Below are 27102 nucleotides of genomic sequence, written 5' to 3'. Positions count from 1 at the left end.
GTTGAGTAAACACAAATGCCCAAATCTATAGCTAGGGGCTGTGAGTGCACACAGTCCGTTACCTGAATGAGCAACTGTGAGCAAAAGGGGCCCTGCACACACAGCAACCCCTTCACAATCTCAAAGCCAGATCTTTTGAAGAAGCCAACGTCCCACTTGTCAGATTTTCAGAAGCAGGAGGCCAATTCCAGATCCTCATCCTCATTCCATGCTAAACAGCCAATCAGCAAATTTTCGGGGCTTTCTTTTTATATTCTAAAAAAAATGGTTCTGAATACACCAGATGCAAGCACAGGCCTCAAGCGTTGCAAAGCAAGCAACCAGGAACTTAGGACCAGGATGCGAAGCACAGCCGGAGTTATACAAGTGGGAGTTTCTGCCCTCCTCGCTTTCTCAGTTACCTGGGTGAACACTTTGTCTTCTTCAGAGTCAGACTCATCGCTAGAATCCTGGCTACTGTCTTCACTCTCCTGAGCCTTCTGAAGTGGTCCTCCTGGTGGGGGCAGGGACTTTGCAGCAGACACCACCTGAGGTGCGGCGTTTGCCTTGGTTGCTAAAAGGAAATAAGGAGGTGAGACAACAGCTCAATGGATTAAAGCTCAAGGGGGCTGCAGCTCAGTGCCAGAGCATATGCTTTGCAGGCAGAAGGTCGCAGGTTCAATCCCTGGTGTCTCCAGGTAGGGCTGGGAACAATTTCTGCCTGAAACCCTAAAGAGCCACTGCTGACCATTGCAGTTCAGGAACATTAGGCCCTCCAGATATTGTTGGACTACAACTCCCATCATCCTTGACCATTGGGGAATGCTGGTTGAGGCGGAAACTGGAGTTCAATGACACCTGGAGGGCCACAGGTTCCACATCTACTGTGGACAATACTGAGTTAGATAAGCCAATGGCCTGACTTGGTATTGAGGCAGCTTCTTATGATAAGATAGCTTCATCTGTAGATAGGAGCTCATGCACTCTGGACCTGCGGCTGCAGCCATTTCTTCTTAAATGAAAAAAGGAACAGAAAGGAAGTGAAACACAGACTTCAGGAACAGCCGCAGCTCTCTTGGAAAGGTCATGTCAGTGCTTGCTGGTGATTTCCTAGTACTAGTTGAAGAAAAACAGGAAGGAATTGGAGATCACCACAGTTCATGGTCCCACTAGAAAAGCTGGACCCCGAATTGAGAAACGTCTTCCCCTCCAGCTTCTGGGCAAATATGTCAGGAAGTCTGTTGGGATCCAGCCTGCAGCCATGAAGACTAGATCTTATTAGCAGCTACCTGCTGGTGACAGATAAGCTGCTGCCTGGTATTCCCCCCTCCCCAAACTACAAAGCCTGTCAAACCTACAAGCAGGGGAGAAAGATTTTTAGATGCAAGCCTTTTAAAAAAAGCAAATCCATTGCACTGCAATTGAAAAAGAACTCACTGAAGGACAATTCCTTTACCCTTTAGCTGGTCTAAGCTCCCTGGAAAAAAACAAAATAGCCATGTTATGCAGTACAGTAATGCCTCATCTTTGTACAGTTAGTTCAGATAGACCAAACATGATAAAATTGTGGGGGAAGTTTCCCAATATCTCCATTAAAACCTCACACACTCTTCTTTTCCATGATCATGGTGGCAAAAAGAAAGGCATTGCAAATGCATGTTAACCCAGGGAAAGGGGTCATAGTTCAGTGGGAAACACTTGCTTGGCATACAGAATGTCCAGGGGTCCATCTTTTGCTGCAGGTGATGGGGAAAAGTACTTTGCTGGAGATTCTGCAAAGCAGCTACCAGTCAGAGTAGAATATGCTGGCAAGATGGACGAAGAGCTTGACTTTGGATAAGGCAGCTTCCTGCGCTGGTGCCAAAGGGTAGCAGGGAAAAGACTAAGAGCTGTGCCAGAAATCCTAATAACTCACACAAGGTCACATTCAGCCATGGTTTACTCAAAGTAAACATAGAAATTATGTTTCAGAGTAAACATTGACATTGATGGATCTAAATTAGTCGTTTCAATGGGTCTACTCTGTGTAGGCCTAGCAATGGATGCAACCCGTGCTTTGAAAGATGAGAGGTGATGGTTTTAAGGCACCAAGCAGTAGTCAGTGCAGCACACGTTTAAATAATATGCACTATTCAAGCATGCTACAGTGGAACCTCGGTTTTCGAGTGCCTCGGAAGCTGAACGATTCGGAACCTGAACGCCAAAAACCCGTAAGTAATTGCTTCCATTTTCGAACGTGCCTTGGAAGTCGAACGGCCTCCGCTGTGTGTTTTCCCATTTTTGCAATGGATTTTGCCAACCGCCCATTGACCCTCAGTTTTCAAATGTTTCAGAAGTCAGTCTTCCGGAATGGATTACCTTTGAAAACCGAGGTTCCACTGTACTATGTCACTACATTTGTGTCCCAACCTACCTCCATGAAACTTGGGGTGGTATGCACTGAAGTTACACACATTTTATCTTTAAGCAACGCTGAAATGTAAAGTTAGGCCAAGAATTTGCCTAAAGCTATTTAATGGGCGAGGGAAGACCAGAACTTGAGCTGCCCTATGCCAAATCTCCCACTCTGTCTGTCCACTGGGTACAACATGCTGGATCTCTCATTTTTAAGGTTTTGCAAGAAATAAGCTTTCAAAAAGACCGTGGAATGGCCCAAAGAGAGGGTACACACGCTCTCATAGCTTTTTCTGTTGCTAAGCGTCCTTGAATTCTCGGGTTTATGTTGCAACACAACATCTTACAGTAGGTTCTATTATTTCATGGAAAGAGGCAGCTTCTACAGAAATGTCAAAATTTTGGAGAACATCTAGTCCCTCAGGGCTTCTTCTCCTTCATCACTGTAAGATTCCAGGCATATTTTTTACTGCTCGTGTTATGAAACAGTGAGACCTGCTAGGCAATTTGGGGCATAGCATTTGCTGAAAAACAGTCTCTGAACATAGAGATATCCAGTGTAGGCTCATGCTGTACCACAGGGATGGATGGATAACTCTCTTCACTCCTCACACTGCCCCATAGGGGCCTGGGAAACACCCCCTAGCCAGTTCCAGAGGCACCATTCACCTGGGGAGCTTGTAGCCAGGGTTGCTGCAACAAACAACTGTGCAAGTCTTTGGGAGGCAGAGACGCAAGAGGGCATCAGAGGTGCAAGGGAAGGAAAGAGGGATGGAGACCAGTGTTGCCCACGGCACCCCTGAGCATCATTCAAGGCACCCCAGGGTGCCATGGCACACTGGCTGAAAACCACTGGTGTGGAGTAATAAAGTGATAGCTGTGTACAAAAATTCCCAGTCATAAAAACTGAGCGCAAAGCTCTCCCTGGCTCTGCAAGCTGTCATGCTGGTTTCCTCCCATGACTTAAGATGGTTTCACACCAAGTCTTTCAACTTCACAGAAGCAGCAAAGCAAAGAATATTCCAGAGAGGGTTTCATAGATGCTAACGTTCCTTTATGAATAGCTCAAGAAGCATGAAGCTATTTTTACTGGCTGTTTTCTTCAGCCTCCAAGGGGAGCTCATCACTCAGAAATGGATCTGCTTGGCAAACGCTACGAGGAACCAGAAACAATGAGCACCCCCCCACACACCCCTCCTCAAAAATTACAGTCCCTTCAGCCAATTTGGAAGTATGTTCTGAAACAAAACAAATACAGAATTGGAACACTGACAAGTTCCTCACATCAGTTTCAGAATAATTGGCATCTGTTCCTGTGTTTTGGCACTTCAGAGCGCATTTGTGGGTGTGGGTGTGCGTGCTTTTACCCTTAGGGAAGCTGTTTGTTACTCCGGAGCCCCCAATGCTCAGGCAAAGAAATTTTACAGAGAAGCCGAAAACAAGAGGCCCCCAAGCACCAACGAAAACCAGGGGCTTCTTACCGAAAGGAGGTGGCAGGTTATGTTGTGTTGGAGGAATCATTTCCTCCTCACTGTCAGATGAGCTGCTGCTGCTCTTACTCTCCGTCTCCTTCCCCTTCAAAGCACTCGACACAGCTTTCGCCGGGGTGCCTGGTTTATCAACCTGATTTTGTCTGGCTCCAGCGGGAGGCTGAGGAGTTTGCAATTTCTGCACCACAGGGAAAAAACAAAACACACACAACCGCCATCAGTGAAGGATTTATTTTCATGGCTGAAGAGTTTATTTGAGTTTCATTGGTTTCTTATGATGTGCCCCAATCTGTCTCCCAAAACAGGATAAAAAAGGGATATTCCTGGATGGGAAAGACTGATAATTACAGTTTTTAGGAGCAACTGAAATAGACATGGCTATTTTGCATGACATCACCGTGCCAACAAAGGTCTGTATAGTTAAAGCCATTGTTTTCCCAGTAGTGATGTATGGAAGTGAGAGCTGGCTGATCGCCGAAGAATTGATGCTTTTGAATTATGGTGCTGGAGGAGACTCTTGAGAGTCCCATGGACAGCAAGAAGATCAAACGTATCCATTCTTAAGGAAATCAACCCTGAGTGCTCACTGGAAGGACAGATCGTGAAGCTGAGGCTCCAATACTTTGGCCACCTCATGAGAAGAGAGGACTCCCTGGAAAAGACCCTGATGTTGGGAAAGATGGAGGGCACAAGGAGAAGGGGACGACAGAGGACGAGATGGTTGGACAGTGTTCTCGAAGCTACCAGCATGAGTTTGCCTAAACTGCGGGAGGCAGTGGAAGACAGGAGTGCCTGGCGTGCTCTGGTCCATGGGGTCACGAAGAGTCGGACACGACTAAATGACTAAACAACAACAACAATTTTGCATGACCTGAACTCGAGATCAGACATGAGAGTTTAGGACTTGAAGTGAAGGAATATTCCTTTAGGTTTGTCTTCCCCAACTGTGGTGTGTATTCTCTGTTGAATCCCCAGGGACAATCCTACAGCTGTGAAAGCCCCCTCCCATAAAAGTGGCATCCTAAAGCAATGAAATTGCATACTTTAAAGCAGCCTTCCTGAACCTCGTGCTGTTCAGATGTTTCGCGCTAGAACTCCCGGCAGCCAAGTGCCATGGGGCGGAAATTTTTCCGTTTCATAAATGTGTTAGTAACAAGGAAGAGACGCCAATTGAAAGAACAATTTTAGGCAAGTTTCAAAGTTTTCAGCTTTGTTTATGAAATACAAGTAAAATAAAGCACGCTAAATTAGATCACTCTAGGCCTAGGGCATCAGAATTCTTCTTGGAGCAAATTAGTTCAATTCGCACAGGACACATTTCAGAAACGCCTCCTCTCCTGGAGCTCATTGGGCCAAAGAAACAAAGTAGAGCCTTCTCTTGGCATGCTTTGGCTGGCTGCAGAAGCAGGTGGAGCGGGTGGTTCGTGATCCTGCAGAAAACCTGCGCAGCTGTCTGCTACTAGTGCTTTGAAATGCCTTTTATCTTGGCTGTTTCAGGCAGAGCAGCTACATGGTTGACATTGTACAGGACATCCCACACCTGTACTAAATCATTTGGTTACATTGAACTGACTGGGGTAACTGTGCCCCTGAAGGACCAGGTGAACAGCCTGGGAGTAATTTTGGACTCACAGCTGTCCGTGGAGGCGCAGGTCAATTCTGTGTCCAGGGCAGCTGTTTATCAGCTCCATCTGGTACACAGGCTGAGACCCCACCTGTCCACAGACTGTCTTGCCAGAGTGGTGCATGCTCTAGTTATCTCCCGCTTGGACTACTGTAATGCACTCTACGTGGGGCTACCTTTAAAGGTGACACAGAAACTGCAACTAATCCAGAATGCAGCAGCTAGACTGGTGACTGGGAGCAGCCGCGAAGACCATATAACACTGGTCCTGAAAGACCTGCATTGGCTTCCAGTATGTTTCCGAGCACAATTCAAAGTCTTGGTGCTGACCTTTAAAGCCCTAAACGGCCTCGGTCCAGTATATCTGAAGGAGTGTCTCCACCCCCATCGTTCTGCCCGGACACTGAGGTCCAGCGCCGAGGGCCTTCTGGTGGTTCCCTCACTGTGAGAAATGAGGTTACAGGGAACCAGAAAGAGGGCCTTCTCGGTAGTAGCGCCCGTCCTGTGGAATACTCTCCTATCAGATGTCAAGGGAATAAAAAAACTATCTGACTTTTAGAAGACATCTGAAGGCTGTTTTAATGTCTGATGTTTTATTGTGCTTTTAATTCTGTTGGAAGCCACCCCGAGTGGCTGGGGAGGCACAGCCAGATGGGCAGGGTATAAGTAAAAAACAAACAAACAAACAAACAAACAAACAAACAATATTACTATTACTGTGGATTAAAGTATAATCCTATCTTTCCAGGCTCTTTCTCCTTACCTTTGCTCTCACCTTGCCCTAACTAAGCAACTCTGCATGTAAGCCACTTTCTAACACCCCTTCATAAAAACACGAGAGGCCGCCCACTGGATCAGATCAAAGGTCTCTTTAATTCTCTTTCCCACAGCAGCCAGCTAGGTGCTTGTGAGAAACAACCCCCCACAAAGCATGGCATTGCAAAGCTTGCTAAAGTGGCTGCAATCCCAGGAGGAAGGAGTGTCTATCAAACAAAATACCAGAGCATTCAACTGCTTGAACAGCAAGCACTAGAGACAAAAATATTTAAAAGGTCATTATCTATTATAAAAAGGACATTATCTATTATAAAAAATTGTATTACAAGCTATCAGTTGCATTAACAAGCTATCAGTTACATTTTCAGACTCAAAGATATAATGGAAAGCCTCAAGGAAAAAAAGAAGAAGGGCTAACTGAATTATCCTTTAATTAAAAATTGTTTCAGAAGAGGACAAATTGAAGTATGTTCCAAAGCAGATGGAAAGGACTAAACTGAACTGAAAAAGTACCAGGATCCTTTCCTTATAATTCAAATGCAGATCTTTCATAATGTTTTAAGTTTCATCTCTCCAATTAATTCAGTTGCTTTCTCCAAATGACATGAGACAAAAATATCAGCCAATTCAAAACCCCACTGATTTGTTAAGTGCTATAAAGGATGGCCTACACACATAGCATACAAGACCTAAGGATATGTGGAGAAGTACATTGTCTCTCGAGACAGACAGATGCCAACAACAACATGAAAGAGCTCATGAGAACATGAAAGGGGGTATGGGCATAAAGCAAGAAGCAAGCTTGTCCCCTCCACCAAATTCAGTTTTGCCATTCAATTGTCTTAGAAGGAAGCCACGCAGCAAGCAATGCACATTATAGTTGGGCTGAATTACACTGAAGTTCAAAGGCCCCCAAAGGAAGCAAAATCAAAGCAGCCATTTCAAAAAGAACCACCACCCCAGCATCTGGTCTACTGCATTTTAAGAGCACTGGGGAGTAGAATAAGGCTCTGGGCAAAAAGAGAGAGAGGCTTTCTGAGCAGCTTTCATCTATTAAGAGAGGCTGAAGCCAAGACTGGCGGACGCTTATAACAGCTGGAAGCCTTTCTTAACTTCTCATCCAGTTGTGTCCCAAGAATGAACGCAATACGCTGGCAAGGAAATCTGTGCAACACACCTTGCCCAGCTGGCTCATTCTGATCATGTTCTGTGACCAGAATTATTCAAATCAAAAAGAAGGGGGAGTTAGGAGAAAGCACATCTCTGACAGCGCCAGAAGAACGAACATAGGACCCTAGAACTAACAATAGTGAAACCAGAGCTTGCAAAGCGCACAGCAGTTTGCCATGACGAAACATATCTGGTTATACTCCAAACGAAGTGCCACCCAGGCCCTCCTCTAACCCTTCTAGGAAAGGGTTCCATTAATAATCACTGCTTGCTTCCATTAATAATCACTAAAGTTTATGACTTTGCATGCAGAAGGTCTCAGGTAAAATCCTTGTCATCTCCTGGTAGGGCTGGGAAGGCTCTATCTGAAATCCAGGGGTGCTACTGCCAACTGGTGTAGACAAGACTGAGCTAGATGGACTCACAAGAAGCTAAAAGCCTGCTGGATCAAGCCAGTAGCTCGTCCAGTCCAGCCTCCTGTTCTCAGTCACACAAATTATTTGCAAGGCAGAAAATAAAACAAGGACTACAAAGCAATAACCCCCCCCCAAAAAAAAATGGGTAGGGTGCAATAATTCAATATAGGAGTTTGAGAGATGTGCTCCCTTTGACATTCTGGAGGTTTGTAAGATTGACGCTTTGAAAATTCCAGGAAGTGTCTCACAGACCAACAGTTTTTAGGAAACTAAACTTGACCAAATACTGCTAAATACTCAAAGCAGCGACCTTAAAGCTGCTGCGGAGGACAGACATACCCCAAGACAGGCCACGGAACTGAGGCAAGAGGCCAAATGGCAATAAGGGCATCATGAACAGCAGAGATTTACCAACTGCGTTTCTGAGCGTCGAGGTGACACCAACAAGGGCTATAAACTTATTTTAAGCTTCGTAGTGAGGAGCAATAACACGAGTCCAATATTCAGAAAGCAGTTCCAATACTGATTGTGTAATAAACGTTATGTTGTGAAGGAAAACATTTTTGCTTTATCAGTCATGACCATTCCCTGTTGTTAAAATGCGAGCATCAGAAAAGCAAGCTTATTACGCTTTAGCTAGATTGGCAACATACTGAGGAACCAACTGAATTGGAGACAGCCCGAGAGATTCTTAAAAAAGGTGATCAAGGAAGCAACCTGTAAAGTGGAGATTTCATGCACAAGAAAGACACATAATTCTGAATGAATTAGGCCATGTAAGGCAAGTGGGGGGGGGCAGAGTCAATCCCATTATTTCAAGTAGAAGCAATGCATTTCTAACCTTCTGGCTTACTGGAACTGAGGGAGCCTCATCCTCATTCTCAGATGACGACTCGCTGCTCTCTGAGCTTTCTGCTTTCTTCCCCCTGCCAGCAGCCTTGGCAGGAGGTGGCTGTTTCACTGCGGAAGTCTTTGGCGTTTGCTTCAACAGAGCTGGAACAGAGACTGTCTTGGTTGACAGGAGACTGGGTGCTGCTGCATTTTTCACTGGGGATGAGAAGGTCTGAGGGGATTTTCCAGGTGACTTTGCCTATTTTTAAGATTAGAAGAATGGAATAGAACAGATAAAAGCCAATTCATGAACTCAAGTGGTTCATATGTAAGGCTTTAAAAATAAATAAATCCCAACATAAAAAACAAATCAGCAAACAGGTTTTGGGAAGCAACTTTCAAGGCTGAGCAACTTGTTTTGGAGTCATAGGAGGCACACGGCGATTTATCTTGTGGCTGGAGTGTCAACGATTTTTGTTACAGGTTCATTTGAACAAATAATAAAACTAACTCCTTTGAAACACTGCTATGCCACTTTCCCAGATACAGTGGTACCTCGGTTTACGAACTTAATTCGTTCTGGAAGTCCGTTCTTAAACTGAGGTGTGCCTTCCCTAATGAGGCCTCCCGCCACCGGTGCCCTTCCACTGTTTGGATTCCATTATTAGACTGAGGCAGTTTGCAAACCGGAACACTACTTCTGGTTTTGCAGAGTTCGTAAACCAAATAGTTCGTAAACAGGACTGTTCTTAAACTGAGGTACCACTGTACTTGGAAGCAGCCCACATCACTAAGAACGGACTTACATAAACACAGCTATGTGCCATCAAACCAAACTACACAATTAGAGTGTTTCATTTTGAATTGGCTAATTTTAGGAATAGCAATACATTCTGTTACTGGCATTTTGGGGGAAACTGATTTCCCCCCTACATCCAGCCAATATACTGCTGAGTCCCTAACCCATGGTTTGGGGGCTTGGGTATGTGATGGCCAAATGTAGCCCATTTGTAAGCTAGCATCCCTTCTTGGATTTTGTGCTCAGTGGCTTACAGCAGGTATGGGAAAGGTATGGTCCTCCAGATGTTGTTGGACTAAAACTTCCACCAGCCCCGGCCAGCATAGTCAGGATGTTGGGAGTTGTAGCCCAGTAGTACCTGGAAGGTCACAAGTAGCCTGCCTTAGGGAGAGAAAGGAAGGGCAGGTATCCCCAGGGCGTCTCACCTGTGTTGCCAAGGAGGGTTCCTCGATCTCAGTGTCAGACGAGTCACTTGTCTCAGAACTGTCTGCTGGCTTCGTGGTTTTAGCCACATTTCCAGATCTTGCTCTGGTTTGTTGTGCTGTTTTCTTTGCTGGAGATGCCTTTACTGCATTTCCTTTAGACGGTACAGCGGTGGCTGGCACACTTTTTGTCGGCGTCGTGTCGACCTGTCTGCTTTCCGCAGCTGGTTTTACCTACAACAACGGGAAAGTTAAAATAGGTGCACGGCAGCTGAGAGCTGGAAAGTTCTCAAGGAACATGTCTTTGATAAGAATACAATACATGGCCACAGTCCTCCAAGCACCTAAACTGCAGGTTGCCCTCGATTCCCAAGCAGTTTTGGAATCTGGCATTGGACCGTGGTTAGGTAGGCAAGACCCAGAATTCAGGGCCAACCAACTTTCAACATCTCATTCTGGAGAGAAGAGACCCCTCCGCTTTGAAATGGGCACCTTGAATTAAAGAATACTGATAGTGAACAAATGTATATAAAGGATCCCAGGACACACATGGAACCAAATGAGAAGGAAGATAGGCAGTAATACACAAGGGAGAACTAACATGGTGTATAATGAATGTGACCTCACCACCAGCACTGCACCTCAAATATTTATACCTGCTATCCTACCAAATGAACAGGAGGAACTGTTACAATGCCCAAACAGGCAGGATAAGGATGTTTGGATAAGGCAGGCCTATTCTCTCCTTGATCCAATGACCTAGTAAGTCAACCCAATGAGATATGATCACACAATCTCATCACACAGTGCTACCCTCTTGTGCTGCTAAAGCCTTTGAGCTGGCAGTGTGTGGTAGGGAGGGAATACAGAAATGGAAGAAATGACATGTAGCCACTGTCTCTGCATTCCCTTGAAAGTTTTCAGGTGGCAGAAGACATCATGAGAAGGATGCGAGTGGACTCAGCTGGAGGCTGGGAAAGCAAAGGCATCAAAGGTGGGGAATAAACAGGAAGAATAAAGGGGAGAAAGCAGACAGGACAAAAAACACAGAAAAAGGCAGGGAAGAAAGCAGAAGTTGACAGCAGTTCCCATTTTAAAGCAGCAGTCAAATAACTCTGCTTTTCCTAGTTGGACAGAGGAGCCCAAAACCATGGGATAACTCTTCCACAGAATAAATTGCTGAAATTAGCCAATGGTCAAACAGGCTGGGGCTGATGGGCGGTGTAATCCAAAAACACATAGAGGGCATCAAACTGGGGAAGGCTGGTTTAGAGCAATGTTCCAGAGAGCCAATTCAAATATTAGCACAGGCACATGGCAGCACAGGCACATGCATTAACATTCACATGGGGGAAACAGCTTGCACGAAAGCACACCAATGTCCAAATCTCCTGGCACAATGAAAATTAAATGCACAGGGAAGAGATTAGCCTGGAAAGTTCCACCCCAATGTTTAAGCTTTTCCCACAGAGCGAGACTGGGACGTGAGGAGATGTTCAAGCAAAGCAGTGGGGGGAACAGTTCTATGTGGAAGTGGCTCTCTGATGTTCACTTGTCTTTGGGAGGCAAGGACAGAAAACACTTTTCCACAATGGAGACTCCTACTTCTCTCAGCCATAGGATGAAGTGTGCGCACAGAGCCTTCCTAGCCAAGACATGTGCAACTCACTTTGTCCTAATAGGAGCTCTTAGATCAGGAAGCCATTTCTATGACAAGTGTCACTTGGGCCACATTACCAGGGGTGGGCTGGAGCCAGTGGTAAGCAGGATCAAAGCCAAAGGTTGGCAGGGTTGACTGGTGATGGCCAGGGGATCCATTTTCTTTCGGTTACCCACTGTTACTCCCCTTCTTTCTCCCTTCTTTCCCACCCTGTTTTGTACCAATGGGACCTTTTCCCTCCAAGTATGGCGAAGGGAAGTAGGACAAAGAGAGCTGGCTGGATTCAAAAGCGCCATGAGCTGCATCCAGCCTGTGAGTTGGCTGTTCCCCACTCCCACAGTAGTTGGAACTACCTGCAGCGTTGCAGTATTTGTTTCTTCTTCCGAGTCTGAGTCATCACTGGAGTCTCCACTGCTACTCTCTGCCTTCTTCAGAGCTAAGACACAGAGCAGACAAAAACACTTAAGTTGAATCCGATAAACATGAGAGAACATTAAATGCAGCTTTAGAGATCCAAGACCAAAAAAGTAGGAAGCTCTGGGGTGCTTTTTTATTATTAGGGTATCCATATCTCTAACCATCAGATTTTAAGATACTTGCACAAAGCTGTTTTTAAGTGGGCCACGACCCACAGGTCATTTAAATTACCTAAAAATCTTGCTGTTTGGAAAGATATGCCCTGGCTGCTGACTACTCAGCTCTGGAAAGGAAAGAGAAGCCCAAGATAGAAGAATTGTGTTTCTATTCACATGAGTCATGCCATTAGAAAGTGTCTTTAGCCTCCAGTTGGCATGTTCAGAACATACCAATCATGTACTTGAGATTATACCAATAAATGACACAGCAGCAGGATATTATTCTGCAGTAAGATCCAATATGGAGGGATGTTAAGAATTCACAGCAGAAGTGGGTCATAACTGAGGAGGTTTATGCTCCTGGAGTTGACAGAAGTGATGAGCAATATCCAATATTACTACACACTCCTTGTAGACCCATTGAAGCCAATGGACTCAAGTTACTTAAGCCCATTTCAATTACTGTACTCCAATGAGACAGAGTGTGTCTTAGTTGACCATAATTTGTAAGACTTTCCAATAGACTAGACAACATATTATTACAATTGCTAGGCTTATGAAAACCCATACAGCACAAATTTATGGGGAGGTGAGTGACCCTATTTTGCATGTGATTTTGATTTAGCTAGATACTGGCCAACATCCTCATAAATAAATGAGGAAATCCAGAGAGAAAAATCTGTCAACAGACATCAAAATGGAAATTTATTTATTTCAGGTGCTCAGACAGCTCAGCATGCTTGCCATAACTTTAATCCAAGAAAGCTGCTGTGCTACACACATGCCCGCCTGCCTGCATGTATGCTCATGAGCACAACTGCATTTGTGTCCTTTGGATCCTTCAACGTGTTTGGTCTCTTTGCAATGGACACCTGCTTTCACTGAGAGTACTGAACGTTTTCCTTTTGTTGAGAATAGTTTTCTTTTATATTTATCCCCTCCAATAGAGCTGAAACAATCAAGGCTACAACATGATTGCAAGGCAATGCAGGCCAACCTCACCGCAAGTCAAAAGGAAAGGTTCGAGTCTGAGAGCTTGGATGATGTTTGTGCAATGCCTTGCGACACACATCTCAAGCCAGCCAACTTCTTACCTGGCTTGGGTACTGGGGTTTTTACTGCTGCTGGTGTCTTCTCTTCCTCGCTTTCAGATGAGCTGCTGCTGCTGCTACTGCTTTCAGAGTTCTTTGTCTTCCTTGCAGCGGCTGCCTGTGATGCATTCTGCCCTGCTACAGCAAGAGGCTGCGAAGCAGATCCTGGTTTAACAGGGAGGATTTTATTCTGTCCTGCCTTTGTCACAGCCGGTGTTGGTGGCTTATTTGCAGTTGCCTTTTTCTGTTGCCCTTTTGCCTGGACAGCAGCTACAGCCACCCCTTTGCCTGGGAAGGAGTTCGTCTTCTGTGCAGCAAGTTGCAGCAAGTTGCTGGTTTTGTTTCCTGCTGCGGGGATGTTCACCTAAGAGGAGAAGCAATCTCATTACACTTGTCAAGTTGTACATAGGACACCACCAATGACTGATTCTTCTACACTGCTTTGAGGCTTTTCTACAATCAAGCAGTATAATTTCATAAATAAAATACATAGCCTATGCAGTCCATCACAGAGACTCCAAGTTTGCAAACAGCTCCAATAAGACCACTTTAACTGGCAGCTCTGCATGTACAATAGAGAGAGGAGAGCTGTGCCCTACCTTTTGGACCATGTGCTTATTGTTATAGGCTTTCTCCTATTCAATATCCTCAAGACTGATTTCGATCTGAAGGTAGATCAATGCTTGTCTAGAACTGTCTACTCTATAGACAATTGCCTAGACATTCTAGATTGTCTAGAATTTACCATGTAAAGAATGCAACTTATTATGGTCACCCTAACAAGGTGCATTTGGATGCTTTTCAAACAGGGAGTGTTTCCTTTTGCCATAGGGATTCTTGGTAGGTATGTTTTTTCTCCCAAATCTTACAATATCTGCTTGTGGGCCTTCAAAGCAGACACATCTCAGTTATTCCAGGCTCTCATGACTTTTCCTATATCCCTGAATTAAGCATTTTGGGGTTAGGTTTTCTGGAAGGTGAGGAGACAGCTCAAACCTTCCTCTGTTCCCTTTCTAAAAAAAAAAAAAAAAGGGAGTTTCCAAAGTTTACCTGATGAGAGATTTTGAACATACACAAACAAAGCAAGTGCTATATTTGCAATCATGAAGTCTGATTTTCCACAGCTATCCTATTCTCACACACACCATTTACAAGCACTAGCAGTAACAGTAACAGCCTTCTCACCTCCTTGCCAGCAGCTTCTTCCTCTTCAGAAGATGACTCCTCGTCCTCACTGCTGCTCTCCGCTTTAGCTAGGGAACTGTTATTCACAGCCACATTGCCTGCAACAGAGAAGAGATGTCAGCCTATACAAGTCTGAAGGATTTCAGTGTCTCCAAGGGGAGGGAAAACTGAAGTCGCAGGACAATTTCTATCCTGTCAAAGGACACCATGTGTCAAAATTCTAGACAGTATCTCAAAGTTCCATAGCACTCCTCATAGCAAAACCTCTTTGCAAGCAAACTGCATGTGTCAAGGACAGAGATGAGATGGTCCCTCACCTGCAATTGCTCTTTTCAAACAGCATCTAAGGTGCAAATTATACACCACAAAATAGCCAGGTAGTAAAGTGCTTGGGGACATGGAATTAGACAAGTGCATCTTACTTTTTATGGGTTTTGCTGCTTCCTCCTCCGAGCTCTCAGAGCTGCTCTTGGGATCAGGAACTCTGATCTTTGCTGGGCTGCCCTGCTTGATTTCCTCCGCCTTTCGTTTCTGGGCTTGTGAGGAAGTTCTGTTGAACAGATTTTGCAAGTATGTTGAATAGGCATTAAACGAGGATAGTTAGCTTAAAAGGGTTCCCTCAACAACTTTCTGAGTCTCATGCCTCTGTAGTAGAAGAACCACCACTGTCACTCATGAAACATTTACTTTGCTATGGAAATAAAACAAACTGGGTACTTCTTTGCCTTTTTTTAAAAACAAAGTTTGTGGTTCAGGCAAATTGTCTCCCCAAGTTAACTTTTAAAATTAACTTATTAGAGGCAGTAATAGAACTAATCATACCCAATACCGTGAAATTAGGATGAGGAGCTTAATTAAAACCTAGTAATAGCTTCATCCTATCTGCGTGGATAATTTGAAGCTGGAATTTTCCAAGACTGTCACACTGATCACCTACCTGTCAAGAAAAAAAATGTTGAGTCTAAACTTTACCCAAGAGAAAAATAATTAAAGAGAAAAGGGATCAGCTAATGGATCATAGTTTAAAACCCCCCCAAAAGGGGTAAAGGGGGAGAATGAGCCCCACACAGAAGGATTGCCATGGTATTGCTGGTTCCAAGGGCCAATGTACAGGGGAACTGTGGAGGCGGAAGAAACCACGGAGAGAGAATAAACAGGGGGCAAAACTTGACAGTATCACTCAGTAGGAAAGTTGGCATTTCCTAGCAGATCCCTGCCTTCTACTGCATTTTATATCATGTAGGTGTCATTTGTCTAACCATTTAGCTAGATGGGACAGAGAGGAAGAGTGTGTGAGATTTACGCAATACTTAGAAAACAACTTTGGGGGAAACCTGGAAGTAAAAATGAAATGAAAGACTGAACCAATCAAAGTTGCGACCCACAATTAGTCAAAATTATGTAGGCAATGTGTACCGTTACTTGAGCATGGTGATTTATAGACAAAACACTAATCTTTTTACCTCAGGCCGAACAACTTTGCATTATCAATTTAGATATAATAAAGGATACACAGAGCCCAAGAACTCCCGGATTGATGGAGTGAAACAGAAGGAGCTTCAAAGTTTTAATTTGAACAAAAAGAATAGGGACATAATATTCCACTTTTCATGAGCTGGGTGAAAGGGATTTTTTTTAATTTGGGGGGCCTGCTTCAGAAGTGCTTTCTGACCCTTCTACAGTACAAAAGGGGAGGACACTGGGGTTCTGATGCCCCCTTCCAAGGAGTTCTTTGAATGCTAAGCCAGCTATGCCATTGCCCTCACATGTGAAGACCCTCTATGCATGTAGTGACAGGTCTATGTAGAGCACAAGGAGGAGTCATGGGGAAATAAAGACCCTTCCTTGCCTGGTAAATCTATAATGGCTCCAGGATTGCTCCAGGAAGAGCCCCTTATTACAAACGCCATATGCAACTCCACATGTTCCAAGAATGAAACAAGACTATTTTATCTAATCTATCCTTTTATTCAGGGTAAATTATGTTGGTCTGGAGGTTACCCTTCCAAAAGGGAAGTAATTAAAATGCAGAAAATACCAATACTACTACTATTATTAAAATGTATTGCTAATAAATACTAATTTAAAAGTGTGTCTATCAGGCACAGTATCAGACAAAAACATAACTTGTTTCTTTTTTGTTAAACTTACTTTTTCCACTGAGTGAAGATATCTCCGAGGGGGACTGGGGATGGTAGGAAGGTCTTCTGTACGAGAAAAAGAGAAATTAATTGTGTCCTTTACCCATATCAAGAGCAGAAACCCCACTCTTTGGCCCCACATTTTTTAAAAAACAACAACAAAACAACAACAACAAGAAGAAAGCAACTGTAGAGTTGCTCCAAGTACATTACAGGCCCAGAATTAAGAACCACAAAATAATGGAAAACAATCTGGCCAAAAGATGCTCCCAAGACACAACTAATTTCTTCTCATTGTAGAATATTTACCAAAAACACCCACTGGTTTTATATCCCCAAAGAGGCAAAAAGATATGCCCAACATAATGGAAAATAGTATTTCTGGCCCCAGATTAAAATGTATCTGAAGGTTGTTGTTGTTTTTAGAAGTCTATATACTTATCAAGTACAGTGGTACCTTAATCCATTCCAGAAGTCCGTTCGACTCCCAGAACCATTCGAAAACCAAGGCGCAGCTTTTGATTGGCTGCAGGAGCTTCCTGCACTCAATCGGACATTCAGCTTCCGAAAAACATTTGCAAACCAGAAAACTCACTTCTGGGTTTTTCGGCGTTCGGGTGCCAATTTGTTCAGGAGCCAAGCTGTTCGACTACAAAGGTACCACTGTACTTTCATAAAATCTTCAAGAGAAGTGTTGGCAGCAGCTACACCCAAGTGCCTAATAAATGCCAACTATGACAATTGGAAACATACTATTACCAGCACTGATAAATATATCCTATACCCAATTAGGATGTTGAAGAAACACACACATACAAAACTGCCAGCGGTTGCCAACTCTGACATCAACTAACACAACACTGTAGGTTTCCTGTAATATGCTTTTTGCATTCTTACTCTCCCTCTTGCATGTTACTTAATCCACTGTCAGTACAGCCAATTTGGGCTCCAGACTTTATTTGCCTCTCATAGTTGCAATCCAAATGGAGAAGTCCAAGCAGTGGGGAGAACCACACCCACAAACAAAAGTGCCTGCAACACAGCTGGATAAGCATTTATCATATTTATCAAACAGTGCTATGTGCATTTTAAAGTACACACACCGGCCTCCTCTATACGAGGATAAGTGGGAGGAACTCACATATATTTAAATATCAAGAGATGCTTCTCACACAAAGCCACTTATGGGCATTGGGTTGGGGGGACACATTCAACGCAGCTCCTCAATGCATGAGAATGGCTTATCTGAACACCCCTAATAGTAACAGTCACTGCTCTACAATGTTATTTCTAGGTGGTAAAAGCCCACATGACTTCAGTCTGGATGAGAAACAAGTGGATACCTCTGAAACCATAAAGATTTCATCCAATATTGCTTTCAGTGTAATTTCATGTTTAGGGTCTTCATAATCTCGCAAACCTCCCAGCTTCAAGTCTGGCTACCCCAATCCTATATACACGTAGCATCATTCTCCTCTATGCCACAAAATACCTTCAAGTTGCAATGCTGTCTGCCTAAATTATTTGTTTCAGTCTGATAGGTAAACGACCCTGACAGTTAAGTCCAGTCGCGAATGACTCTGGGGTTGCGGCACTCATCTTGCTTTACTGGCTAAGGGAGCCAGCATTTGTCCAGTTTTTCCAGGTCATGTGGCCAGCATGACTAAGCTGCTTCTGGCGCAATGGAACACCGAAACCAGAGCAACACATGGAAACGCCGTTTACCTTCCTGCCGGAGTGGTACCTGTTTAACTATTTGCACTTTTTTGGGCGTACTTTCGAACTGGTAGGTTGGCAGGAGCTGGGACAGAGCAACAGGAGCTCACCCCATCATGGGGATTCAAACCGCTGACCTTCCAATCGGCAAGCCCTAGGCTCAGTGGTTTAGACCACAGCGCCACTCTTGTCCCTGGTAGCTTAGCAGTACCTCAAAAATGGCAATGTTCAAAGCTGATGTGCATCAAGTCTTGCTAGTGCTACCACGAAGCTCTGTATACCTGTCACAGGTGGGAAGAAATGTTTCATACTAAACAGAGAGCCCAGACAGCAGAACCACATTGGAGATTCTCCACTCAGGAGGTTACAGCGTTGGGGGAATTCTGTGGTGGTCCAGACATCAGGACTACAGAGCCTCCAAGGAGAAAATGATTCTGCATTAGAGTTCAGGGCTGTAGATTTATTTATTTATTTATTCATTCATTCATTCATTCATACCCCACCCATCTGGCTGGGTTTCCCCAGCCACTCTGGGTAGCTTCCAACAAAAGATTAAAAATGCATTAAAACATCAGTCATTAAAAACTTCCCTAAACAGGGCTGCCTTCAGATGTCTTCTAAACGTTAGATAGTTGTTTATTTCCTTGACATTTGATGGGAGGTGTTCCCCAGGACGGGTGCCACTAATGAGAAGGCCCCCTGCCTGGTTCACTGTAGCTTCATGTCTCATAGTGAGGGAACCACCAGAAGGCCCTCGGAGCTGGACCTCAGTGTCCAGGCTGAATGATGGGGGTGGAGACACTCCTTCAGGTATACTGGACCGAGGCCGTTTAGGGCTTTAAAGGTCAGCACCAACACTTTGAATTGTGCTTAGAAACATATGGGAGTCAATGTAGGTCTTTCAAGATCAGTGTTATGTGGTCTCGTACTTGCACTAGGCCATATTTTAAATAAATACACCCTGCTAGGTGACCATAGTAAAAATATGCAGATTGTTCAAGTGTGTTGCTATTTTAAGCTATAAATTATTTTAATACTGGGTGGTGAAGACCATCTGCACCTGCAGACACATCCTCAAAACCAAATGCAAATAATTAAGCTTTACAGAGTCTGTGGTTTCTGAGTTGTGACCTCAACCATCCCAACTGTAAACAAAATTTAGGATAGGTCACAAGTGGCTTACTGCACTACAAGAGAACGTAAATATTAAGGTTTTAAAAACCCACATTTCCTGAGGTTATACTCAAACAACACACTAACCCCTTGCTTCCTCTATAGGTTATATTTTTAATCTATTCAATATTGAAGCAGTTGTACACACCCATTAAGTAGATAATGTAAAACTCAGATACTTTTATCATGAGATTGCTTTGGGTATATAAACCTCAAACCAAAACTCTAATTGGAACCCTTGAATTTAACAGGCTTAGGGCAAATTCACACATGCATGTGTATTTCTGAATAAACCTGCATCCATGAAACAGCCTCAGAGATTGGACATGAGTGTTACTAAATCCCTTGCTTTCAATAAATCTATTCCAATGATGACTAACATTGTATAACAGCTGGAGCTTTCAGTTTCATTTCCCTTTCAGGCTCCTCGCACACAGTATTTTCTTCTGTACCTAGCAGTCACACATTCAACGGCAAGTCACTAAATAATATGCATGTGTGTGTGACTCTGTTGACACTGATACCAGGACAATGCTAGCTGAAGCAGACTAAATAATCAGCGAGGTTCAAGGGTACTAGCATAAAATGGAACATACAAGAACATGTTACTCTTGATAATCTGTAATAACTGACTCTCAACAGTCAGAATGTGGACTGGAATTCACAATTCACTCCTAGGACTGCTCAGAAAGGTTAGAAAAATCAATGAATTACCATTCCCAAATACTCGACTGTGAGAGGTAATCTGGATTTATAGGCAATACTTCCCAGAGTAAAATGAAAAAGCAAGGTTGCTTATCCTACATATCTAGATAGCAAATTATCAAATACTGTTTTGTTTTCACTATACAGGGCAGCCCAAAAGTAGGTACACAACTGAATCGAAGTGGCAGTTGGAAAGAAAAGTTGGCAGTTGGAAAGAATAGTGGAGTCAGATAAATGGATTATTTTTCTTTACTGATATTGTGAACGATGACAGCAAACTCGCGCTAAGAACAAAAAGTGGATTCTAAAGCAGCATACCTACTATTGGGCCAACCTGTAGAACATAACCAGCAACATGGGGGTAGAGGTTCCTTCAGCCAAGAGTTACCCTTATTCCAGAACACGGTCACACAATGAACACCTTACATTTTAGGATACCACAGCTCCTTAGGATTTCTTAGATATATATATATATAACCACACCCACCATGTTCCAAGTGTCCAGAGTACTTCATGTACATAAGGACCACCTGATTCCTTGTACAGTGGTGCCTTGGGTTACAGACGCTTCAGGTTACAGACTGCGCTAACCCAGAAATAGTACCTCGGGTTAAGAACTTTGCTTCAGGATGAGAACAGAAATTGTGCGGCAGTGGCAGCAGGAGGCCCCATTAGCTAAAGTGGTGCTTCGGGTTAAGAACAGTTTCAAGTTAAGAACGGACCTCCGGAACGAATTAAGTTCTTAACCCAAGGTACCACTGTATCCCTGCCTGAGGTGTTCAGGGGAGCCTGTTAGTGGTCCCCACCCAGGCCCAGTTCTGAAGAACTTCCCATCTCAGATCAGGGAGGCCCCCCTTCCACTTCCACCACCCAGTGAAAACCTTTAATTTCAAATTGGGACTTTAAAGCTTTCTGGTAAGCATCCACTGGTCTCGTCTTCACTGCGTCTTTATAACGGCACCTAGAGGATACAAGCCACTGAAATAAAATCTCAGAAATCCTTTCAATAGGAGCCCTGGGTGTTCTGAAGAGCTGCCTAGAAATACACGCCTAATAAACTGAACAAACCCTTGCTAAGGCCTTGTGAGGCAAGGAAAGGCTACTGCTATGAAAATGGGCTGCTGGACGCCACAGAACAAGCTTCCCAATACGAATTCTTCCCTACTGCAGGATTACCGGGGGGGGGGTGGAGTGAGGGCAGCTGCCTTGTTAGACCAGAAAGAAAAGACTTTATAGGGTTGCAGTTTCATAGTTATTGGGAAGGCTTGCTAGTGAGGCGGGGGGGGAGCAAGGCTCGTCAGCCCCCCCCCCCGCTCCCTCCACCCACGTGGGAGCCCGTGCAGTTACCTGCCCACTCTGTGCCAGCAGCTCCCTTGCTGCTCTCTCATAGCCAATCTGGACCAAGTGCTGGTGCATCAGAGCCAGCAGCTCTTTCTGCTCGCTGCCTCCTGCTGCTGCCATGCTATAGCAGCTCCAAGGTTTCCGGTCCTTAGCCCGCCTACACTGCCATCAGCGGAGGCGCGGGGTTCACAGCGAGTAGCTGATAAGCCACATGCTCCCTGCCACTTGCTCCTCTAACCCTTTGACCAGGCAGCGGCGCGGATACGTCACTTCCCGTTCCGCAGCCCCGGGGGCTCCTGGGAAGTGTAGTCTCTTATCGCCGAGCATCCCAGGCGCCCTTTGCTTGTAATTTGCAGGCTTTGTGCCTTGTATGCTGCTGCGTCGCGCTTTAGATGTAGGGCTTCAACGAGCGGCTTCCTGCCTAAAACGCGACGCAGTATTTTTAAGGGCACAGCCGAAAGGACAAGCACGGCTCAAGTTTTAGGAGGCTGCATTTAAAAAGACAAAACAAAACAGCGGTTTTTGTTTTCTTTGCTCTGGATTTCTGCAACTTGCAAGGCATATACAGTATTAAAAAAGCAAAGCAGCTCATCGCTCGGTTTCTTGGGACCTGCAGGGTAGCTCAAGATTCTCTTAAGTTCCTCTGTTTGGAAAGACTGCTCGCCCAAGTGTAAATTGCATTCCACATTTAGCTTTTTTGTAAATATTGCTCTATGCAAATAGCACTTCCGTTTACTTAAACACCTGATTGTATCTCAAAATTCTGGACACCTACCAGACCATCTGTTTAAATTAGGTTGTTTTTTTCAGGCAGGTGGTTTTAGAGTTTTCTTACTGAATAAGGTGTTCTGCTCTGGGTAGCTGCTGCCATTTAGTGTCTGTGTTGCTGCATTTAAATTTATATGTAGTTATACATAGAGACAAGGCAGTTAGATGAGGTGAGTGGTTGCCACAAGCCTCAAAGTTGGTACTTTATAGGAGAAAGTTGGCTCTGCGCACTCTCGGTAAAGAAATGCCTCTATTTTTAGACAAGTTAATAATGTCCAGCGCAGGCTTTTGCAACTCTGAAATACAGAGCTCTTATTTGTGTACAGTGAAGGCTGCAGACATGTACCCACTTACCTAGGAATAACCCTTTTACCTAGGAGTAAACTCAGTGGGGCTTGCTATGAATAAGTATGGGCTGCAATCCAAAATCCACTTCCCTGGGACTAAGCCCCGTTGTAAACATCTGAGTAGATATGCACGGGATTATTAAAAGAAAATTGGCCCTGCTTCAGGAGGAGCAAACTGCTGCTTGCTTTCTATCACTGTGCCATTGAGAGCGTGCTCACTTATGGCTTGTGTGTGTGGTACGGAAGCTGTACTACCCAGGACAGGATGGGGTTGTGCAGGGTTGTTAAGGCAGCAGAGAGCATTGTTGGCTGCCCACTCTCCACCTTGGAGCAGATTTATGCCACAAGGTGCCATAGGAAGGCCCTGGACATAGTTAAAGATCCATCGCATCCTGGTCACTGTCTCTTCGAGCTCTTGCCGTCAGGACGGAGATACAGGACGATGAAGACAAGAACGAGCTGTCTTAAGAACAGCTTCTTCTCCAGAGCGATCTCGGCCCTGAATGGGAAGCCCGGACTTTGAAAGTCATCTATTCTCCCTTGCTGTATTATACTGTATTGTTTAATTAGTGTTTTTATGGAGCGGTCAAGTAATTTCGTTGTCCCTGAAGGGGGCAATGACAATAAAGATATTATTATTATTATTATTATTATTATTATTATTATTATTATTATCTATAGATTTTAGTTATTTGCTGCATGTTTAGTCCACTTTTCAAACAATTATTGCCTCCTGAAGTAGCTCACATCAATATATAAAGTTTAAAAAGGAGAGAGACAGGACCTCCCACCAGGCTTACAAACTAAAAGGCATAACACACAATGAATGAAGGATGGACGCAAAACGTGGAGGATGGAGATTAGTTCTCTTAAGGCAAAAAGGTGAGCTGCAAGAGTTTAAGCCAGGCCAGTCTTCACTTGCTGGTGTTCTTCCTTGAATAGCAGTTGGTGGCTCTTGTTCCTTTACCCCACAAATGGGGTCAAAGTATCCTTCCTCTTGCTTCTGATTAGTCCCTGGACAACTGGCAACTTGGAGCTGAGTGCGTATTCTTTCTAGTGGGGCAGGGAGACTGAGCTCTGCAGTAGCTCCATGTCAAAGCCTATGGGTGGGACTGGGTTGGTCTCTCTTTTGCCTTGGCATTATTACTGGGAGATAAGAGGAGCAGCTTTCTAATGGCCCAAGTACAGTGGTACCTCGGGTTAAGTACTTAATTCGTTCCGGAGGTCCGTTCTTAACCTGAAACTGTTCTTAACCTGAAGCACCACTTTAGCTAATGGGGCCTCCTGCTGCCGCCGTGCCGCCAGAGCACAACTTCTGTTCTCATCCTGAAGCAAAGTTCTTAACCCGAGGTAATATTTCTGGGTTAGCGGAGTCTGTAACCTGAAGCATATGTAACCTGAAGCATATGTAACCCGAGGTACCACTGTATGTCATAGTTGGCTCACTACCAGGCCTGTGGTTTTATATCCATAAGACAGGATTTTGTAGAGGGAGGAACTGCAGGAGTGATAAAATCAGGTGGGCTGGGTATAAATAATAAAATTAGTATTATTAAGGAAGCAGTAAGAGCAGTGTAGTTGCTCTTGCTTTGACAATAAAAATGGAAACTTCATTCACTTATTGTTTACTCGTTTTTTTCTGTTTGCATCCAGCCTCACTTTTAATTGTCCCATAGGGCTCTGCTCAAAAACGAGTGGGGGGGGTGTGTGATAAAGGCAAGAATGGAGAGATAACCAGCTTCTTCTTCCCTTTCTGCATAGCTGTCAATGTTTCCCTTTTTTTAAGGGAAATTCCCTTATTCCGAATAGGATTCCTTGCAAGAAAGGGGAAAAGTTGACAGCTATGCTTTCTGGGGTAACCTGACACACACTGTCTGAGAATCCAGGATATAGATGGTGGTGTTTCTGTGCTTGGTTATAGAATTAGAGTACAGAGTCTTGTTATGTTTCAAATATGCCAGTGTAATGCTTGCAAATTATCACTTGATGGCACTGTAGTGCTGTTTTCGCAGCTAAAACATGAAACATAAAAAGGAAGGCCACCATTGGGGGGGGGGATAGCCCATCCTTCATTTAGACGCTATAGTAGTAGCCTCATTAGAAGGTGTCCCTAAAGTGGACAGCAAGTCTCAACCAAAAATATGCTAGATGGCAGGGATCCCAAATCAGGGTGCTTTGCTGGGGAAAAATCCATTTATGAATTACCCCATGTAGTAACATCTGTAGCACTGGGATCAGATTTTGATCCTCTCCCTTCTCAGTTTCCTCAGCTGTTTTTCTCCCCTGAAGGAATATAGTGGAATATATAGTGGGAAAGTCTGCTTTTGGAAAAAGGGAAAGAGAGACACCCCTTTAAGGATGTTAATGGCTGAGGCAGACATATGATTGCTACTGCTTGAGTTGAGAGGGTGGCCACTGGTCTGGTCCCTGGCACTCTCTCCTGTCCAAGAGTTCTGACCCAAAAACAAAATGGAGATTGAGAAATCTGACAATGCTGCACCCCAGAACTGTGCCCTTGTTTTGCACAGAGCAGCAGTTACATGCTAAAGAACAGGGTGCAGAAAGAGATCAGTCCCACAAAGGGACATTTCAGGAAATAATTGGTCAAAAACTGTGGTGGAAGACATTTGCAAACAAAAATATTATGGTTGTTGTTCCATTAATCTTGCTGTGTCACCCATCTCTGTTCAAATAACTTGGATCAGGACAGTGGCGTAGCGTGGGTTGTCAGCACCCGGGGCAAGGCAAGTAATTTGCGCCCCCTAACCCGTGGATTTGCGCCCCCTAACCCGTGGATTTGTGCCCCCTAACCCTAACCCCCAGATGTTGCACCCGGTGCGGCCGGCCCCCCCCTGCACCCCCCACGCTACGACACTGGATGAGGATTAGGCAACCCATGGATGTCTCTCCATAGCCTGACAAAAAAAACCCCAATTCTGCCAATAAACCTTGGTGGACTAGAAACATCCCACAGTCCTTGTGTTGCTTTAAACCCCTGAGTTACACTGCTCTTCTCCTCCTCACAGTATTTTTCTCCTTTCTCCCTCATTCCCAACAACCTTCCTTTGTCCTATCCTCAGAAAGAATATTGCAATTCTATCTAGCAGTCCAAGCCATGAATGTGGGAGCTTGAAGTATTATAAATACATATCCCAAATGACCTCTCCATTGTGGGAGTTTTAGTAGCTCTAACCCAAATTCAGAAAAGGTAATAGGATACTCTAAGTGTACTGAAGAGGCCATCTTAGGTCCCATGTTAACTAACATGTAAGAGCACATTTCTTCTGATGTGTACTGAAATGACTATCTGCTTGGCTTACTTAAAAGCACTGTCCATCCGTATAGAACCAAACTATTGAGAGGGAAGGGACAGGGTGGAGGGAGAGGGGATCATACCTTAGCACTAACCCAAGACACAAAAGGCCAAGATGGTCTCCCTGGCACCATTTCCAGGTACAGAAGTATCAGTGGCAGAATGACATCCTCTATCACACCTGAGGGTAGCAGGTTAACATAAGTTATGCAGGGCAGGCCTCCAGTACCTCACTGCTGCTTCTCATCTTCCAGCATCAACCGCCTGGGGTCTATTTGTCCACCAAAATCACTACAATCTAACCCAATGTTTGCTACGTTTGCTTTAGCAAATGGCTTTCAGCCACCTCTGTTGTTAGATGCATGGGTCCAAGACTGTTAATTCCAATAAGACTCAGTATGGAGAGCAGGAAAGTAACAGATAGATAGATGCATCAAAGACAAACAGTACACTTACCCAGATTGTTGCAAAATGTTGTCAGTCTTCATGAAGGCAGCTATAAAATTAGAACTTTGCTTCCTACTGAGACTCGTGATAAATTCATTGCAATTGCAGCCTGATGTGCTTCAAGGTCATATAAGTCCAAAAAGGCTCATAGGCTTCATTCATGAATAGTCACCAGCAAACTATTGGGGGGGCGGGGGCGGAAGAGAAGCATTACAGCAACAGAACCCACTTAAATGGATGAATCCGCAGTTTTTTCTCGTCCCATAGTTACCGGCACAGAAGGCATTTTGAGTGCTTTTGTAAACATGGCAAATAATAAATAGAGCTATTCAGCTAAGCAAACATTTGCATCATTATAAATAGGAAAAAGCTGCCGTGACCAAACTCTGGCACGGAAGGAACAACGCCAGGTAATTATTAAAAGGTGAGGTTTTCGATTCATGTTGTTTCAACTGGAGGTGGAACTATTTTGCCCTCTCTGTATTTTTAGGAAGGTGGAATGTCCCTGCTGTATCTCAAGAAGTCAGTTCCTTAGGTATGCAATTTCAGTGCCAGGAGTGACCAGTGACTCATGAAGGGAATTGCAGGAAGCTGTTTTACAACCAGAAGGAAAGGAGGTCAAGCAGGTAGAGCTTTATACACTCATAATCAGGACTGTGGTCTTGTGCCTCTTGTCTCCCTGAGTACATATTTTACTCGGTACTTTTAAAACCACTTATGTGGCTCTTCATTCAATTT

At 44.3% G+C, this 27102-nt stretch overlaps 1 protein-coding gene across 1 annotated transcript in view; it reads right to left on the bottom strand.

Moving 5' to 3' along the window:
* The window catches only part of TCOF1 (treacle ribosome biogenesis factor 1), a 38109-nt gene extending 16356 nt beyond the window's left edge, over nucleotides 1-21753 (bottom strand). The window contains exons 1-10 of the mRNA XM_082211753.1: nucleotides 21496-21753; nucleotides 16565-16620; nucleotides 14836-14963; nucleotides 14414-14511; nucleotides 13232-13592; nucleotides 11916-11998; nucleotides 9906-10136; nucleotides 8692-8940; nucleotides 3855-4041; nucleotides 402-553 (exon numbers count right to left, since the gene is read on the bottom strand). Of these exons, the coding sequence (XP_082067879.1) occupies nucleotides 402-553; nucleotides 3855-4041; nucleotides 8692-8940; nucleotides 9906-10136; nucleotides 11916-11998; nucleotides 13232-13592; nucleotides 14414-14511; nucleotides 14836-14963; nucleotides 16565-16620; nucleotides 21496-21609 (1659 nt within the window). The 5' untranslated portion in view covers nucleotides 21610-21753. The remainder of the gene's footprint in view (nucleotides 1-401; nucleotides 554-3854; nucleotides 4042-8691; nucleotides 8941-9905; nucleotides 10137-11915; nucleotides 11999-13231; nucleotides 13593-14413; nucleotides 14512-14835; nucleotides 14964-16564; nucleotides 16621-21495) is intronic.
* Nucleotides 21754-27102: the final 5349 nt, after the last annotated feature.

The sequence above is a fragment of the Podarcis vaucheri genome, assembly GCF_965113315.1.
Source record: "Podarcis vaucheri genome assembly, chromosome: 2".
NCBI lineage: Eukaryota > Metazoa > Chordata > Lepidosauria > Squamata > Lacertidae > Podarcis > Podarcis vaucheri.
Note: the sequence above shows the minus strand (reverse complement) of the source record. Positions and strands in the feature narration are given on the sequence as shown.